Source organism: Saccopteryx bilineata, chromosome 10 (genome assembly GCF_036850765.1).
Source record: "Saccopteryx bilineata isolate mSacBil1 chromosome 10, mSacBil1_pri_phased_curated, whole genome shotgun sequence".
Taxonomy (NCBI): Eukaryota; Metazoa; Chordata; class Mammalia; order Chiroptera; family Emballonuridae; genus Saccopteryx; species Saccopteryx bilineata.
In genome coordinates this window covers 61,631,399-61,650,194 of record NC_089499.1, presented here as the reverse complement: position 1 = coordinate 61,650,194, position 18,796 = coordinate 61,631,399, and the positions used below count along the sequence as shown (strand labels likewise).

Below are 18,796 nucleotides of genomic sequence, written 5' to 3'. Positions count from 1 at the left end.
GGGATGTTCTTTATGTAGCAGTCACAGGCAAAGCCTAGAGTTTTCTTATAAGTATAGGTTTGGTAAGGCAACTCATTGGGAAACACTGGAATTTGAGAATAGAGATTTGGGTTCCAATTCTGATCCTGCCGCCAGGAGTCTGAGGTAGATGTCAATCCTCATTTCTTCATCCATAATGCATAAAGTTGCAGGGCTGCTGTGAAGATTAGGTCTTGGAGAAGCAGTCAACTGCAGGTATTTTATAATGGAGTTAAGTAAACCTGACTTCAAGTTCTGATTTTGTTAACTTCATATGTTCAGTGTCTTGAAATACTTATTTTAAAATGTGCATAATACAGGCATAGCTCAGAGATATGGCAGGTTTGGTTCCAGACTACTGTAATAAAGCCAGTTGTAATCTTTCTGCTGGTGTAGGGCCTGGCCTTCAATTTGTATAAAACACAACATCTGTGAAGCTCAAACACAGTGAAGCACAGTAAAACAAGGTATACCTGTGGTATCTCCCTGATATTTGCTGTAGTGAGGATTAAATGAATACAACGTATATAACTTGCTTTAAGTGCCTGGCATATAGAAAGCACCCATGGTAGTGGCTTCAACTTAGCATAGACTACTCAAAAGGGCTTCTAGTTGACTATTTTAAAGTATCCCTTGCTTTATATCTTTAAAGTGGCTGCAAACGTTTCTATTTTTAATATACACTCAGTAAAGGAGACCGAAGACGCCAAAGGAAAAAACTTTTGTCAGCAGTCCCCTCCCCTCAAGCTCACCAGAACAAAAATCCTGTAAACTCTAGGCTGTTGAGAAATATCAAAAAGATCCCAGATACTGACTGCTTCTGGAGGTGGACCACTGGTTCTAATTCTTTAAGAGGGGGACAGGTGGGAGTAATCTGTCGTCCAGATAGATGCGAAGTCCATTGGAAACTGCACCTCACCTCCCTGAGTGAGGTTTTGTCGGAGGCTTTCAGGCGCTCACGCTAAACCCATTCTCTTTTCTCCTCCACAGGCTTTTCTGTGCAAGCATGCATCTCACAATGCCTGGATCATTTCGCACCTACCGCTTGAGGCCGGTTTTGGCTGGTATAACTCGTGCGCTGACAAGGCAGATGATGTTGTTCCGAAATAGGCGACGCCTGCTCTGCCCGACCGTGTCCGGACGTGCCTCCCTCGCCTGCGGCGCTAGCCACCAGCGGTGCGGGAATCGGCCCCTCAGCCCGGGGCCCATCCACCCCGCAGCCGGCCGTGGCGTCGAGATACTGGCAGGGTGTTGCAGTCGCCCCTTTTGGCGGGCTCGAACACCCCGAGGCTCCGCCCTCCGGCGCACTCTCATCCGCACCCGCGGCGGTGGGCGCCGCGCCCCCATTGGCGGAGCGGCCCGTGGTGGCCCCGCCCCCTCCCGGCTCAGACGCGAGCACGTTGAGTGGCGGGGGCCGACAGAAGAACTGCACGAGCGAGGGGTGGCTCCGAGGGCCGGGTGGCACGGTTGGGGCGCCCGTTTAGGGCCCTCGGGAGGCTGCCGGGTCGAGAGTGCGGCCCACGGAGACAGGGGGACGGGGGTGGGTGGGCTGAGAGCAGCTAGGCGGCGAGGCCAGCCCGCCGCCCCTTCCCCCCACCCCCGTCGACCTTGTTGGCAGAAGCTTCCTGGGTCTCCTCACGCCGGCGCGATGGCGACTGCTGTGGAGACGGAAGCCTCTCCGCCGACGGACGCGAGCTGCGAAGGTGGCGGCGGCGGAGACGAGGAGATGAAGCAGGCGCTTCCGGAGCTTGACTCTTACTCACAAAATGGCGGCGGCGGCGGCGGCGGCGGTGGCGGCGGCCTCAGCATCGCGGAGCCCGTCGCCGCCGAGCCCAAGGAGACCGCGGCGGCCGAGGCCACCGCGAGCGTCAGCCAAGAGCAGCCTCAGGACTCCCCCGAGGCGGGCGCGGCCGCTCTGCTCAAAGGCCCCGAAGAGCCCGAAAGACCCGTTAGGAGGAGTTTTCAGATCCCCAGGAAGAGCAGAGAAAAGAAAGGTGGTGCTTCCCCCCTTCCCCAGCCCCTCTTTCTCTCTCTCCTCCATTTTTTCATTAGAATCTCTGTCTCCTCTTCCCACACCCATCCGAGACACGTAAACACGCATGCAGCGCCCGCCGCCTCTCCGCGCACTGCCACGGCCGCCCAGCTGCTGCGCTTGGGGCGAGAGGAAAGCGGGGACCCACGCTCCTCTGCTCCCCTCTCCCCGTGAAGTCGGAAGTAGCTCAGGTTTGAAGCTTGTCCGTCAGGCTGCAGCTCCCAGAGAGGAAAGATGGTGCTCGGCGCCCCTCCCTCCCAGCCCCTGAAGGCAGAGAAGCTGATGTGTCCTCCCTAAGGATGCTTCTGCGAAGTCTCACTGAGAAAATAGCCCGTGGCCATGGATTCTGGAGCTTTCTCCAAGGCCATTGTTAAGAGGACCACAAGTGCTCCTCCCTGTGGAAATTCTTCGTACATCTATCTACTTGAAATTTGCTCGATGCCAGCGTCTTCCCTTGTTTAGAAATCTTCATTAGATGTGATCCATGCACACTGCTGTTTTCCATCACACTTCATTTCCATGTAGATTTTTTTCTTGTTTTTGAAGCGTTTGATTGAGTAGGCCTCTCTCTCTTTAAATCCAGACTTCAGTTTATTTTTAAATTGTATTTGAGAAGAATGGGAAGGTAGGTTCTTGGTGCAGTAATTTTCCCTATGGAAAAAAAATGGAGAGGTTAGTTTACGCCCAAGAGTCACCAATTTGATATTGTAGAAGAGGACTTTGGATTAGAAAAAAAGGTCCAGTCTAATTTTTGGAGCCAATATGGGAACAGTTACATGAACTACATTTACCTTTTTTAAACTTAATAACATATTGTGACACATTTTAATGGAGAGCAACATTATTATTTTCTGTTATACTATTTTTGACTATCCAGTGATTTGGGATATTCTGGATTTAGTCCATTGAAAGCTTTTCCTTTTTGATTTACTGCGTGGTTCAGTTTGCCATGATTTATTTTGGAGAAGAACGGGAATATTCTTATTTGCATAAAACTTTTTGTAATTTTATTCTTATTAAAGATAGGCGTTGGAATGAAGTATATGCTTCTTTCCTTGTGTATAATCAGCTCCATTCCCACAGTTGAAATGGTTAGAGCCTTTTTTAAGTTAGATACACTGAAAGCCAAACTTAGTTTCTATTTGAATGACAAAGCCAAGGAAATCCTTGTGGAAAACCATGGCGACAAAGGTGTTTGTCCACCAGCATGAGGAATGTTTCTAGAAATATCTTTTAATTGAGTTAATATATTTTAGGGTTCAAGAGGTTGCTTGTCAGTTCTTTGGTTTAGATGTATGGTATACTATATATGAGAAAAGTTAGATGCTAGTTTAAATTATCAGTTGGTAGTTGGTTGGAAGTGCATTCAGATGGGCTCTGGTTATGAGGTAGATTGAACTTTATTTTTTCAGCTTGATAAAATTTTGAAGTCCATTTATTTTAGGTTTTAAGTGCCCAAAATAAGGTTTATCGTACATCATAAACCGTGGTGTACAACCTTTTACCTTTTGATAGGATCAGAAAATTTGCCTACAAACCCTCAGTTTGGTATGAAATGAGAGAAGACACTAGGTAATGTTGAAAGGCAATGTGCTTTGTGTATCTTTTTTAATAAGGTAAATAGCAAGGGTGCTGTATTTGATCACACTAAAAGTGGATATAATTGAGGAATTAGGAAATAGGAAACTTGTTTTCTCTCCTGAATCTAATGCTTCTTGGGGAAAATATATGTCTTTCATTTTCAAATAGAGATGAAAGGTTGCTTTTCTCTTGTTAGGAAGGTTGTGGATAAGGAAAGTAAGACAATGGATTTTTTTCATGTTTAGTGAAAATGAGTAATTTTTAACTTGTCTAAATATTTATACACTGTGTAGCAGCTATCCAAACAGTGCAATAACAATTTAAATAGAGCCTTTAAAAATCAAATAAACAGCTATTTTACCACCATGGACTTTATCCTGTTTAAGCTGAGTACAGTTGGTGCTTGGTGATAGAATTTAATAAAAAAATTAAACTTTTCATTTTTTTAAAATGCTTTATCACAAACAGTACTGTAGGTACTGCTAGTTTCACAATTCATTTCAAAATCATCTCTTGGAATTCATGAAAGGTATTAAGATTTGGCTAGGTATTAGTTGTGGACAGCTAAGTCTACCGATCAAGAATAGTAGGTAACTGCTTGAACTTTTCAGTATCAAAGATTCTGTTTCATTCATATTTTAATATGGCAAACCTATTCTTGTGGCTATACTTTTCCAGTGAAATTTAAGATTAAGACTTGAATATTTTTTATACCTTCAAGGTAAATACTATGTAAATATAATGTGTTGACTCAGTTCTTTTCTTGGTCTTGACAATAGCATAACATCCAAAATACTGCCATTCTAATTAAGTAATATCGGCAAATACTTTATAGTGCTTAATAAGTTGTAGGCATTATTCTAACCAGGTTATATGTATTAACTCTCAATAACAATACTATGTGGTAGGTACTGTTCCCATTTTATAGAAGAGGAAAATGAAGTACTGAGAAGTTAAATAACTTGCCCAAGGTCATAAAGCTAGTAAATGGTTGAGTTGAAATATGAACCTACGATTAGAGTACCTGCCATTACTGAAGTTAGCAAGACTTTTTATGAGATTTATTTAGCTTAACTGTAGAATTGCATTTTGTCAGTAGACATTTCACTGTTGCCTTTTAAGTCATTAGAAGTAAAAATGGTAATTGTATTTGATACAGTTTTTCCCTCCAGAGTTTTTGGAAAATCCCTTTCTGTAAAATGTTTTATGACACAGAGTAACTGCTCATATATCTGTCTCATTCATGTATATCACACATGAACTGCTCTTTCTCATACACCTGCATCCATACTGGTCTAGTCTATGACTAATTCTCCCCAACTTTCATCTTTTTACACAAAATTTGCAGTTGTCTCTTTGAAGACTTTGGAGCAATCTCCTCAAGGAAATTTGCATGGTGTGTTAGTAGTTATATATATGAATGACTGGGATCTAAGTACCATAGATTTCCCTACATAGAAGTAAATCTGAGAAGGAAAGTAGAGGCAGAATCCAGTTATCCACATAAAACGTTTGATAGATTCATGTAAATACTAGGTAATGGAAGTAAATTTTCCTTTGACCTAATCCCTAGTCAAAAAACTGTTTTATTTGTAATTGTCTCTATAGATCTCTGCCAGCATCTTCATTCCTAATTCTGTAGTATTTTCAACCTTGATTTAGAGATGAAACACCATTCCTGAAGTATTATGTATGTAGCAGTTTTATTAGGATGAAGAAAAGTGATTTTAAAGTAACTTATACAGAACAAATAGATATTTATTGTATTTTACACATCATTAATAATAGTAGACTTCTGAGGGGTGGATTCAGAGAGAATTACATGTGGTTCCCCCGCCTCTTTGTTACTTCCTTTTCTTCTATGAATGTTATTTTAAATTGAAATGTTTATTTCATATTATCTAGTTGTATGTTTTGATAAGTGGTCTATCTTAAAAGTTTAGCTTGTTTTTATGTATATGTATATATTTTTTACATATACACAATCTTAATACACAAATATCAGCATTGACACTAAACTAAATAAAATGGTAAAGGTAATTGAGGAAAAATGTTCCTTTGACTAAGGAACTATTTGATGGCTTAAATTTTATGTCTTTTCCAACTGCTTAAATATAACATTAAATTCTTGATTGTATTTTGTATGCTATCAGTGATGAAAAATATTTAATGATAGTACAGACAGTCAGGAGACCTGGATTCTAGTTCTGATTCTCTGATAACAGTGTTTTCTCATCTGTGTTATAAATCTCCAAATGCCTTTGTGTATATGTTCTTCAATCGTATAAAACACACTTATAATCAGTTTTGTCAGTAGGGAAACCTCATGAATTATGATTGGAAATCAACTCATTAGTCATTATTCTGACATGCATTTGACAGGAGTCCTGTAAATAAGTAAAATTAAAATTATTTATTTATTTATTTATTTTTACAGGGACAGAGAGAGGGATAGATAGGAACAGACAGACAGGAACGGAGAGAGATGAGAAGCATCAATCAGTTTTTCGTTGCAATACCTTAGTTGTTCATTGATTGCTTTCTCATATGTGCCTTGACCGCGGACCTTCAGCAAACTGAGTAACCCCTTGCTCGAGCCAGCGACCTTGGGTCCAAGGTGGTGAGCTTTTGCTCAAACCAGATGAGCGCATGCTGGCGACCTCGGGGTCTCGAACCTGGGTCTTCCGCATCCCAGTCCGATGCTCTCGCCACTGCACCACCACCTGGTCAGGCATAAAATTATGTTTCTTAATGTGTGGAAGAACAGTTACTGCTGTTAACCTTTATAAACCAAAAAAGGGTTTAACAGCTTTTTGCCTTGTGAAATGAGTTAAAATGAGAAATATTTAAAGAAAGATTTGAGAGAAGACACAAGAGAAGAGAAATAGCATAATCCTAGGCATCAAAATCTTTGTTTTATAGATTATGTCTAAGTGTTCTATATGATTTCCTGTTCTAAAATGAAAATTATTTTTCTAATTTTTTAAAATACCAGTTTGAGCTCTTACACACAACATCATATTTTTTCTTCCTTTAACTTAGAGTTCAGGATACAAGTTTTAGAGCTCTGGGAAGCTTGAATTTGAATCCCAGCTGCACTGTTTGTTTACTGTATAACCTTGAGCAGGTTAACTTTAGCTGTTTCAGTTTCATTTGTGAAATGGACATAATGAACTAAATAGGGTGGTTTTGATGGTTAGATGAGGTAATGCATGTAAAGCTATTAGTGTAGTATCTGAAAAGTATAATGACCCACTAATTATTAGACTCAATAATTGTTGGAATCCAGAGAACAATGTATTGGATTCTGACTTCCTTAAGTGAAATGAATGAATAATACATAAAATGTTTTGTTCCCCATTTAGATAGTCACAGGGTTATTATTGCCTCAAAAAAATGGCCCATAATTAAGATCATGATGTATATATGTTTTCTGTAAAGGATGTGGTAAGATAAAGTTGATCAGGGTATATCTAGTGTTGAGAGTATTAAGGACAAAATAGACCACCAGGGAATGCACATTCACAACAAAATGGTTAAATTTCTAACCTATTATTACTGGCACATTGACTTGAACCCTTAAAAATACTTACAGCATAATTTTACTTTTTTAGGAGTGATAATTGGGAAGGAAAAGTAGAAATTCTAGTAAAGCCAACTGAGTCATTTGAAATGTAAAATACCCAAGACATGGTTTATTGTTAGACCTAAAATCTTGTACCTTTTTCTATATTTTCATTCACAAGAATTTTTTTCTCTTGGCAGTCTACTTGAGTACAAATTTGACTCTTTAGGACATTAGTTTGGAGGTGAAACAGAAATGTTAAGTACTTTTTTGAGAATAACTTGAATGTTAATTGCTATATAAATATGGCACAATTTTTCGTTTATGATTTGATTGATAGTGGAAATAGTGTTGAGGCTGCTTAATTAACTAAATTAGAAAATTTCTTTTATGTAGCCTTGTAAAATTTCTTAAAAATTTAAAGCCATATGATACTCTGGCATATTTTAGATATCTGAAGTCACTTTGTTAGTTTAGAAACATACAGATCAATCATGCACGAACTCGAGTTTTTGGCTTATTTTATTTTTGTATTGCTTGCTTTTAGAGAGACAAAGGGAGGGATAGAGAGTGAGGGAAGCATTCATTTTAGTTGTGCATTCATTGGTTGCTTCCTGTATGTGCCCTGACCTGGATCGAACCCGCAACCTTGGTGTTTTGGGATGACACTCTTAACCAACTGAGTTAACCAGCAAGGGCCAGGTTTTAAAAAAAGTTTTGTTGAATTTATTGAGGTGACATTGGTTAATAAAATTATGTAGTTTCAAGTATACAATTCTATACTACATTGTCTGTATATTGTATTGTGTATTCACCAGCCCAAGTCAAATCTTCCATCACCATTTTGTCCCCCCTTTACTGGAGGGATAAGGGGGTTGGGAGAGGTAGAAGAGGGTAATCACTGTACTGTTGTTTATGCCTATGAGATTTTCTTAATCCCTTCAACTTTTCTGCCCCGTCTCTCAACCCCCTTTTCCCTCTGACAGCTATTAGTCTGTTCTCTGTATCTCATCTGTTCCTGTTTTGTTTTTTATTTTTTTAATTTTGTTCAGTCGAGTCCACATATAAGTGAAATCATATGGTAGTTTTAAATCATGCTTGGCCCATTTTGGAAGTGAAAGCCTTTACAAACTTTTCCACATGCTGTTTTTCTTGCCAAGATTTTCTCTATTTAGTTGGGGACAGTCAAAAGAAAAAATATTTTTTTTCCTATCACATCTTATAGATTTGAATTTCGAGAATGTATTCAATTTGTAGTAAAAATTCGGGGTTTTTTTTTCTTGAGCTCTCCCCCCTTCTTACTCCCAGTCAAGTGTTTTTATTGCATTATAACTATATTGGTGTTACCCCTTTAGAGTGTGATCCCACAGTATTGGTAACCATTTGTTCAATACTCATTCATTGAAAGCTACATTTTTCCAAGTACTTTTGCGGTGTGTGTGTACACGTACATACATATATTTAAACACACATACATGGTATATATACATATATATATGCAATTTATATATATGACTTGGTAAATGAATGGATGAATGGATATATCATTTGATATGTTGTTAATAACCATAGGAAATACAGTAAAAACAGCTTAATGGCTGCTGTCTAGTACCTTGAAGAGTATGTATAAGAGAACACTGTTTTTATAAGTATTTTGATTGTGACATTTATTGTCTCTATAAGTAGTGATTTGAAAGAATAGTAATAAAGTATAACAAATTATCTACGGTGAAAAATAAGTTTTTCATTCTTGGTTTGGGGAAAAGTTATATGTACATATACTTGATCCTTGAAATCTATTAGTAAGTTCAACTGGTTGGTGTCAAAAGTGAAAATTTAAGGTTATCAGACCAGTAATCCACTGGTTCAAGAATGATTTTGACTTAAGTATTAAGAATTAAATGGGATGTAGAATAGTTGGAGGAGTGAGGAATAAAAACTCTCAGTGTCTTTGCGTAAGATGCTGTGTTTAGTTTTTTCCATGTGTTGTCTCATGTGGTATGTGGCATACAGGTATGTTTTTCTGTTCTACAGATGAAAGAACTGAGCTTATGTTTGGTTAAGTAATTGATTTACCCAGGATCTCCATAAAGCCAGAAAATTCTAGATAGGATATTTGCATTCAAGTATGACTCTAAAGTTCCACATCTTTTCACTAAAAATATCCTGCCACTTTATGTTGGTAATGCCAGATACCAATGGATGCAGCATATCTAACTTTAGTACTAAACACCAAATAGAATAATTTTATAAACACCAAAGTAGCTTTAAATTAGAGTTTTTATGCTTTATCATTTAGGATATAAGCATTTAATTTGGTGAAATAAGCAGTCCACTACAGTGTAATGTAAAATAGGAGTTGATATAAGTACATGAACAGGTTTTTGTGAGAGTCTTAAAGCCATTTAGGTTGCCTATTGTAGCACCCTAGGTTTGCAAAACTATAACATGTCTGCATGTATAATGCCAGATGCTCATCGCTGAAGGAACTGGTCAACTTGGACACCTGATTTTAATGTTTTTTTCAGTGAACATACCAATGGATGCAGCATATCTAACTTTAGTACTAAATACCAAATAGAATAATTTTATAAACACCAAAGTAGCTTTAAATTAGAGTTTTTATGTGTCTCTTTTGCCTATTACAAAGTAAGATAAATCTTTTTAAACTTTATTTAAAAGCCCACAAAAATGTAAGAAACTAAATTTAAGGTGGAAAAATCTTAAAAAAATTTTTTTTTTTTTTTAGCACTTTTTCAGCCATTAACTCCAGGATCTCGTGAATTTGAGGATGTTTTAAATATTCTCCATTCATCTTATCTTGAGCCAACCTCAGTAACAAATTTTAACTACAAACGTGCTTGCTTGGTACATAACGAGCTTTTGGAAAAGGAGGTATGTTTTAAATGGTGATTATTGTCAGATTCTACAGAATTGGTAGCCTAGAATTTGTTTTACTTTTCTCTAAAAATGCTAAAGGTTTTAGGAAAGCCAAATTACAAAAGGGAAAATTAAGTTTTAAATGACATCTTTTTCCCCTAAACATTATTGATATATCATTACATTGATCTGCTGTTAATGTGTGATTATGTAAAATAACTTTTACTAAAAATCTTAAGCTTAGGAATAACATTATAAATTCATAGCAAGGATTTTTGCTATTTCAAGCACAATTAAATTTAATTAAATGGAATCTAATTGTATAGTATGTCTAAATTGGAAGATAATAAAATCAAGGGTGTATATTTCTTTTTTCGATATGCTTTATTTTTTTCAACAGTTGTTGCCTGATGATTGAATTATCTTATTACCGTACTTGAAATTCTTGGTGAAAAAGTGCAAACAAAGGGAAACAGTTAAGCATGTTAGATAGTGAATTTATATTTCATATACGTATTTAGACTATTCTTTGAATTTTGATTTAGGAAAAGCCAATGTGTAATTCTGAAGTAATATAAATATGGTGTTTATAAATATTTGATGTATATGTTGCTTTCTAATATACATGAAATACTATTAATTTTGTACTTTAACAAGTTGGTTAACCCAGTGCTACCAGAATTTAACTTTGAAAGGATCATTTGTTCCCAGAGAAAATGAAAACCTTGGTAGTTGGAAGTGGTTTTATGGTATGATAGCAATTACTTGCTAGTTTTATATGAAAATTTAGTCTATAGACTCTGATTATATTATTGAAGATCAGTAATGACCTAGATACTACATATAAACCTATTATATTTGGGCTCTGTATTTTGAATGTATATCTATCTTGTATCTAAAAGCAAAAGCTGGCGGGTTAGGGTGATTTTGAATTCAACAGTTGAAATGTACTTAGACTGAGTCACTCTTTTATCCTGGAAATATGTTTGGAGCATGGAGCGTGTTTTATCTACTTGCATTAAGAATAATACACTTATAAAGAAATAAAACATTTTTTTATTTTCCTAATTGAATTTATAGTCTACAAGTTGGTCATTCAGCAGAGATTTACTGAAATACTTAACTCACATAGTGTACCAATTTAAATAAGAGATGCAAAAATAACTGAAACGTGAACTTAAAAATCTATGGGAGACTTGGAGTGGTAAAATTGTAACAAATTAAGTTAAAATTGATAAATACTTTATGCTTCTTTGTGTTGTAAAAATAAAAAGAGTCAATTAAAACAGGGAAAAATGGAAGCACAGAAATTACAGGGAGAGAAAAGATAATTTCTACTTTGGTAGGTTTGGAATTTTTTAGAAATAAAAATCCTAAAACTCTTAGATTGAAAAATTTAATCACATGCTACAGAGTTGTAATAGATTTAATCTCATTTAGTTTACAGAAAAGCGAAGAGAACTGAAGTTTGATTGCCGTTTAGATAAAGAACTTTCAGAATCCTATGCATTTCTGATGGTTGATCGATATCAGGTGAGTGATCCCATTTTATAAAAAAATTTGAGGATGTTTCCATTGTAGGGTACTAATTTTTCAGTTATTCAGCAGTACACTTGACTTGGGGTGGTGAGCACACAATACAGGATACGAATGATATATTATAGAGTTGAATACCTGAAACCTATGTACATAATTTTATTAACCAGTGTTACCCCAATAAATTTATTAAAAAACAAAAATTGATAATTATAAATAAAATTTCCTTGATGTACAAGTAGAAGCAATGATTTTAAGGGAGAAGTATTTCATTATTTTGCGGTTTTTCAGCTGTTCTCATTTTTTTCCTTACCAAACCTATTTTCTTCCTTAGAATATGTTTAATAATGAATAATTTTCTCTTTGTTAAAATAGATTATCTTCTATATTCTTGATTACATGTGCTGGGAACTATTTTCTCCTTTAATTGAAGATTTTTATGTGGAGTTGCTTTTTAATTATTTTGATAGTTCTAGTTTGCTCTAAAAGGGGATGTTTATGAGTCACATGAATTCTGAGTATCTGTCATACCTAGCATAAACAAAAATGGATTCCTACTATGGTTATGCTGAAAGTATAACCCAGTTTAATATTGATATTTAATTATAAACCGGCATATGTATAAAATTTATGTATTGTAGAAAATACATAGTTCAGAAGCTTAGATTTAAAACAAGTTTATAAATTAACTTTACACACTTTTAATGTATTATGATTACAAGATGAGGTGTTGGGTTTTTTTATAGGTTCAAAGCATGTGTGAAAAAGGATTACAGGTGGGCCACTCCAAAATATCAATTCTTGGCAGTCCTTCCATGGGTAATCTTTTTTCATTTACCTACTATTTTCATTTAAAAATCATATCTAATTTTGCTATAGTCCTTATAATTAAATTTATGCATGCATTGTCATGTTCCCAGAAGAGGAGACTAATTTTAGGTTCTGTGATGTAGAACCAGTTTTAATCTTTGTTTCTGGTTTAAAAAAATTTTTTTTAATTTACTAATTTTAGAGAGAAAAGAATGGAAGGGGGGGTAGAGATTTGTTGTTCCATTTATTTATGCATTCATTGGTTGATTTTTTTTTTTTTTTTTGACGGACACAGAGAAAGGAACAGAGATGGACAGACCAACGGAAGGGGAGAGATGAGAAACATCAGTTCTTTGTTGTAGCTCCTTAGTTGTTTGGTCACTGACTGCTTTCTCATACTGTATGCCTTGCCCGGGGGCTACAGCAGACCGAGTGACCCCTTGCTCAAGCCAGAGACCTTGGGCTTTAAGCCAGTGATATTTGAGCTCAAGCCAGCAACCATGGGATCATGTCTATGATCCTGTGCTCAAGCCAGTTGACCCCTCGCTCAAGCTGGCGACCTCGGCTTTCGAACCTGGGTCTTCTGTGTCCCAGTCCAACGCTCTATCCCAGGGGTCCCTAAACTTTTTACACAGGGGGCCAGTTCACTGTCCCTCAGACCGTTGGAGGGCCAGACTAAAAAAAACAACAACTATGAACACTGCACATATCTTATTTTAAAGTAAAAAAACAAAACGGGAACAAATACAATATTTAAAATAAAGAACAAGTAAATTTAAATCAACAAACTGACCAGTATTTCAATGGGAACTATGGGCCTGCTTTTGGCTAATGAGATGGTCAGTGTGCTCCTCTCACTGACCACCAATGAAAGAGGTACCCCTTCTAGAGGTGCGACGGGGGCTGGATAAATGGCCTCAGGGGGCCGCATGTGGGCTCTATCCACTGTGCCACCACCTGGTCAGGCTCATTTGTTGATTTTTGTGTGTTCCCTAATGGGGAATTGAACCTGCAATCTTGGCATTTTGGGACAATGCTCTAACCAGTTGAGCTATTGTTTCTGATTTTTGCATACTCCAAATTGAGAAAAAGAATGTATCTTTTTTTTATGTCTTAGTTTAGACATAATTTGAAAAATTTGATTAGTTTCATGTTTTCTTCTGGTTTTATTTTTGCTGTGGTTAAATACCAGCTATCTTTACTGTCATTACATATTTTTAAAAGGTATCAGTCATATCATTTATCTCTTATAATAAGATTAAATATTTAGATTTTTTGTATTTGTGTTTTTATTCAAATTCAAATTTAAAATTTTTTTCCTCTTTACTAGGTGTCTATCTTTCTAGGTATGCTGATTTATTACAAGCTAATCCTTTGGAAGCTGGGGCAGTAGGTGATGTTATTATATTTAAAATAATGAAGGTAATTTCAACTTTTACATTTCATATATTAAAGACAATATTTGATATGGATTTAATTGACCTAGTCTTTAGGAGTTTGATTAAATTAAAAAACTGTTTGCATGTGTTTGATATATAAAAATAGTTAAAAAAAATTTTTTTTTCTGTATTTTTCTGAAGCTGGAAACGGGGAGAGACAGACTCCCGCATACGCCCAACCGGGATCTACCTGGCACGCCCACCAGGGGGCGATGCTCTGCCCCTCTGGGGCGTTGCTCTGTTGCGACCAGAGCCACTCTAGCGCCTGGGGCAGAGGCCAAGGAGCCATCCCCAGCGCCCGGGCCATCTTTGCTCCAGTGGAGCCTTGGCTGCGGGAGGGGAAGAGAGAGACAGAGAGGAAGGAGAGGGGGAGGGGTGGAGAAACAGATGGGCGCTTCTCCTGTGTGCCCTGGCCGGGAATCGAACCCCGGGACTTCTGCACGCCAGGCCGACGACGCTCTACCACTGAGCCAACCGGCCAGGGCCTAAAAATTTTTTTTAGTTTTTATTTTTAAAAGTTATTTATTTTAGAAAGAGAGGACAGGTGGCGGGGGGGAGACAAACAGACATCCATCTGTTGCTTTACCTTATTTATGCATTTATTGGTTGAATCTTGTATGGGCCCTGACCAGGAATCAAACCCTCAACTTTGATGTATCAGGATGATGCTTTAACAAACTGGGCTACCCAGCAGGGCCAAAAGATACTTTTGAGAGTAGTTTGCCATCTTTGATATAAGCTTGCTGTGCTTTAGAATTTGTTTTTCTTTCTGAAGAATAGAATGAAGAAAGGAGGGAACTATGTTGGTAATGTCATTAGGCTAGTGAAGAGTGTTGTAAATAAAATTTTTATTTCTTTGTCATGAAATTCAAACAACATGTATTTTCATGGTTAACTTTTATTCCTGCTTCAGTACTGGCAAAAAGTGTTGGATATTACTTTATTACCCGGCATTAAAGGGGAAAAAAACTGTTGTTAGTGATTTATATTCAAAGTTTTTTTTAATAGTAATTTCATTAGTCAGTAATTAAGTTTGGGTGGACTTAACAGATTTTCTCTATTTTAGGGTAAAATAAAAAGTATATATGACCCCATGGGTGTAAAAAGTTTGGAATCTGCATTAAATAAAAGCGCTTTGGACCCAACACCAAAGCATGAATGTCACATGTCAAAGAATGCCAATCGAATTACATCACTTTTGGCTTACCGAGCCTATGAGCTTACTCAGGTAGGTACTTGAATCCATTTAGTCTGATACCTGTTTGTCACCAAATCCTTTAAAATGTCTTGCTTTTAGTTCTCTCTGCCACCACATCAGTCCAGACTCTGGTTTCCACATATTACTGCCAGACTTCAGTGTCTCCTCATTGGTGTGGGTTCACTGTTCCCAAGACAGTTCAGAAACGTTGACTTAAAAATAATACTCAGATTCCTTAGCCTAGCTCACCCTGCCTGTAGACTGTTACTTCCATCCTGATTTTTTTTGTTGTTGTTGTTGTTGTTGTTTTTTTGTATGATCTAATTTTATTTTGAAGCCTTGGATTTTCCTCACAAAGAAAGACCTCCTGCCTAATACAATTCATTCTTCCAAGTAGAGTTGAAGTCCCTTGAAATGTCTTAATTCATATTATTTTTTACTATTGATTTGATATTTTTTACTTTTAACATTTATCTAAGAAACAAACTTAGAATAATTTTTAAGCTTTATTCAGATGAAATTGATACATAGTAACTATACGTACTTAACAGTTCTTTTGATGAATTTTAGTTATGTTTTTATATGATGTTCGACTATAAAGTAATGTTACTATTTTTTATAAACATGTAAAATATATGTATCCAAATGGATTGTATGTAAAAATTAGTAGATTGTATGTGAAAGATAGTGATGCTAACCTCCCTGGAAAGTTTTTTTAATTTATTTCTTCACATTAGAAAAAAAATTTCTTTAATTTTTTACTTTAGTTACATAAAATAGAATTTATTTTTTGCTCCTTTTTTTATGAAGAATCTCAATGGGCAAGACGTGTTGTTGGGGGCTTTTAGCAGTTTTTTTCACTGAAGTCATCTGGACTGACTCATTTGATGATCTTCCCAGATGATAGTAGCATTAGTAGATATGAGATGTAACTATAAAGTAATTATTGGCTTTTCTAGCAGAACTTGTAAACTGGCTTGATATTTCTAAAATTTTCTAGTCATTTTTAGAGCAACAACATTATTGAAATCAGTATTATCCCAAGGGAATGGACTTTGAAGGACAGTGCCTTGTTTATAAATTGGGTCACTATTTCTAAGAAAACCACTAGTCTGCAAGTCACAAAACCCTGATCTAATGATGAATGTTGTAATAGGTGACGGGGAGAAACATATGGGTAATAGGAAGAGGTCAGCTACCTTTGTCACCTATATTTATGATCTCTTCCACCTCCATTTTGCTGCTTCGTCTATAGTTAAAGCCAAGAATATGTTTTTCTATTGACATGATGAAAAGCATGATAGATTTGGTTGAAGTTGTGTCATTAGAATTTTACTTTTTGTACCAAATCGATTTTTCTGGGCTGATGTGGAAGCCTCATTAGTAACATTTTTGTGAGGAAAATTGTTGACCTCATTCCCAGTGGTCAGCTCTTAAGAACTAAACTTTTGGAATACCTATTAGTGTCCTGGCATCTGATATATACAGAAACAGAATATTTTATGCCATAAAATGAATATAAAATACAAATTATTTTAGATAAATCAACGAGCAGGGCTTAAAGATACTTTCTCTTTGAAGTACATTTAAGTGTTATGTTCTCAAAAATCATGCAGATAAATACAAGATTTCCACTCTACTTTTTGCCTTCTTAGGTTAATTTTGCATTTTCTTATTTTTAGTATTATTTTTACGAGTATAGCTTTGATGAGCTAAGGCGAAGACCAAGACATGTGTGTCCATATGCAGTTGTGTCTTTTACTTATAAAGATGATATACAATCTCCAAAGTTTGTACCTTCATCAAGGTAAGGTTTAGGAGTTTCGAACATCATTTAAAAATGGTATTTATTACATATTCTGGACTGTCTTGTTAGAAGGAATACTTTGGGTTTTTTTCTATTTTTTTTTTCTTATTTAAATTAGCTACATAAATATTCATGGTGATTTAAAAGGTCAATGTGAAGGACAGATACTTAAATTATATGAAACTACAAACTAAAATTTACTTGAATCTCACTGGTTAACTTTTTTTTTCCTTGATATTGAGGCTTGTATAATTGAGTAAACGCAGTTTTTTAAAAGTGAAATTTTGTGCATTAGCTCTCCTGGAAATGGGGAGCTTCTAGTAAAGCTACCCTGGCCCCACCTCCAACCAGTTATATCAAATATGTACTTGGGCATTGGTAATTTTTTAAAGATTCCAGATGTTTCTGATTTTTAGTCACGAGTTGAGTACTGTTGATGATTTCTTATAAGCTCTAATATAGGGTGACCAAATACAAAGCAGTTTCCCCCTTTTTATTCCCATATGGTTATTCCAAAAAATGTTTTGGCAAAATTAAATAGTAAACTTACAGGGATATAGGTGAAATAGTTAAATGTCTACTTATTTTTACCTTGAGTACTCATGTGCAAAGTCATGTATATATTTATTAATTTAGAAATACTGCTGTTTTAAAAGCCACTGTTCATAAAACATACGATACATTTTTGAGGTTGACCTCTTGATCAGTTTCCAGATCAAATCGTCTTGTCTTCATTTTAGCTGTTTGAGATCCAGCACATTTTTTCATATCAGTGAATAGTACTGGAAACCATCAACAGCCACAAGTACAGATTCATGTAATATCCAGACAGTGCATTTTTCTTTTTGTGTGTGTATATGTCTCTCTATATTTATGATCTTCATGATGCATTTACTATAGTGCCTTTCAGCAGTGATCTTCAAAAGGTATACAACACTTAATGATTATGAGGTCATTCTTCTAGGAATAATAACTATCCATTAATTTTCTTTGCATCCTGTTTGATTTCATCTGTTGAACTTCGTAGCATTTAAAACAAGGTTTGATTGAACCTTCTTGTTGTATCTTGAATGCCACCATGGATGCTCTTTCCTCAGGGCCTCTGCATTTGTGTTCCCTCTTTCCCCAATTAGCTGCATAATTTACTCTTACACTTCCTTCAGATCTCTCTTTAAAGGTGACATTATTAATGAGGTCTTATGTGATTTTTTTTTAATCCCTGTGCTCTTAGTGTCTTTGTACTCCTAAGAACTTAAAAACATCATCATCTGGTGAATTATATTCTTACCTTTCTGATTGTTGCCTGTCTGTTCATGAGATTATAAGCTTTATAAAGGCTTATTCATCCCTGTAGTCCTGTTACTTAAAATATTAGAAAATATTTATTGAATGATGAAAGACTATATTTAAGTATATATTGAGGCTGCCTGACCAGGTGGTGGCATAGTGGATAGAATATCAGACTGGGACACAGAGGACCCAGGTTCAAAACCCCAAGGTCGCCGGCTTGAGCATGGGATCATAGACAGGACCTCATGGTTGCTGGCTTGAGCCCAAAGGTCGCTGGCTTGGAGCCAAAGGTTGCTGGCTTGAGCAGGGATCACTCAGTCTGCTGTAGCCCCCCGGTCAAGGCACATATGAGAAAGCAATCAGTGAACAACTAAGGAACTGCAACAAAGAATTAATGCTTCTCATCTCTCTCTCCCTTCTGCCTATCTGCCCCTATCTATCCCTTTCTCTGTCTCTCTGTCACAAAGTAAATATATAAATATATATCGAGGTCATTTCTTTGACTCTTGTCACCAAAATAAAGTAATTGACAGAGGCTTTAATGAACTGTTTTTCTGGTGAATATTTTTGGGAAAACAGTCCTTTAATTTTGGGCAAATATGGTAATTCAAGTCAAGTAATTTTTTTCCTCCACGTAGAC

The 18,796-nt window shown here is 36.4% G+C and overlaps 1 protein-coding gene across 4 annotated transcripts in view; it reads left to right on the top strand.

The window, feature by feature from the left end:
• Positions 1–762: 762 nt before the first annotated feature.
• Positions 763–18,796, top strand: part of TASOR (transcription activation suppressor) — a 72,161-nt gene continuing 54,127 nt past the window's right edge. For 3 of the 4 annotated variants that reach the window (XM_066246121.1, XM_066246120.1, XM_066246123.1), the window contains exons 1-7: positions 763–2,012; positions 9,946–10,091; positions 11,517–11,609; positions 12,359–12,431; positions 13,753–13,844; positions 14,928–15,089; positions 16,742–16,866. In XM_066246121.1, the coding sequence (XP_066102218.1) occupies positions 1,025–2,012; positions 9,946–10,091; positions 11,517–11,609; positions 12,359–12,431; positions 13,753–13,844; positions 14,928–15,089; positions 16,742–16,866 (1,679 nt within the window). In that variant the 5' untranslated portion in view covers positions 763–1,024. The remainder of the gene's footprint in view (positions 2,013–9,945; positions 10,092–11,516; positions 11,610–12,358; positions 12,432–13,752; positions 13,845–14,927; positions 15,090–16,741; positions 16,867–18,796) is intronic. The other variant, XM_066246122.1, reaches the window with a different exon arrangement.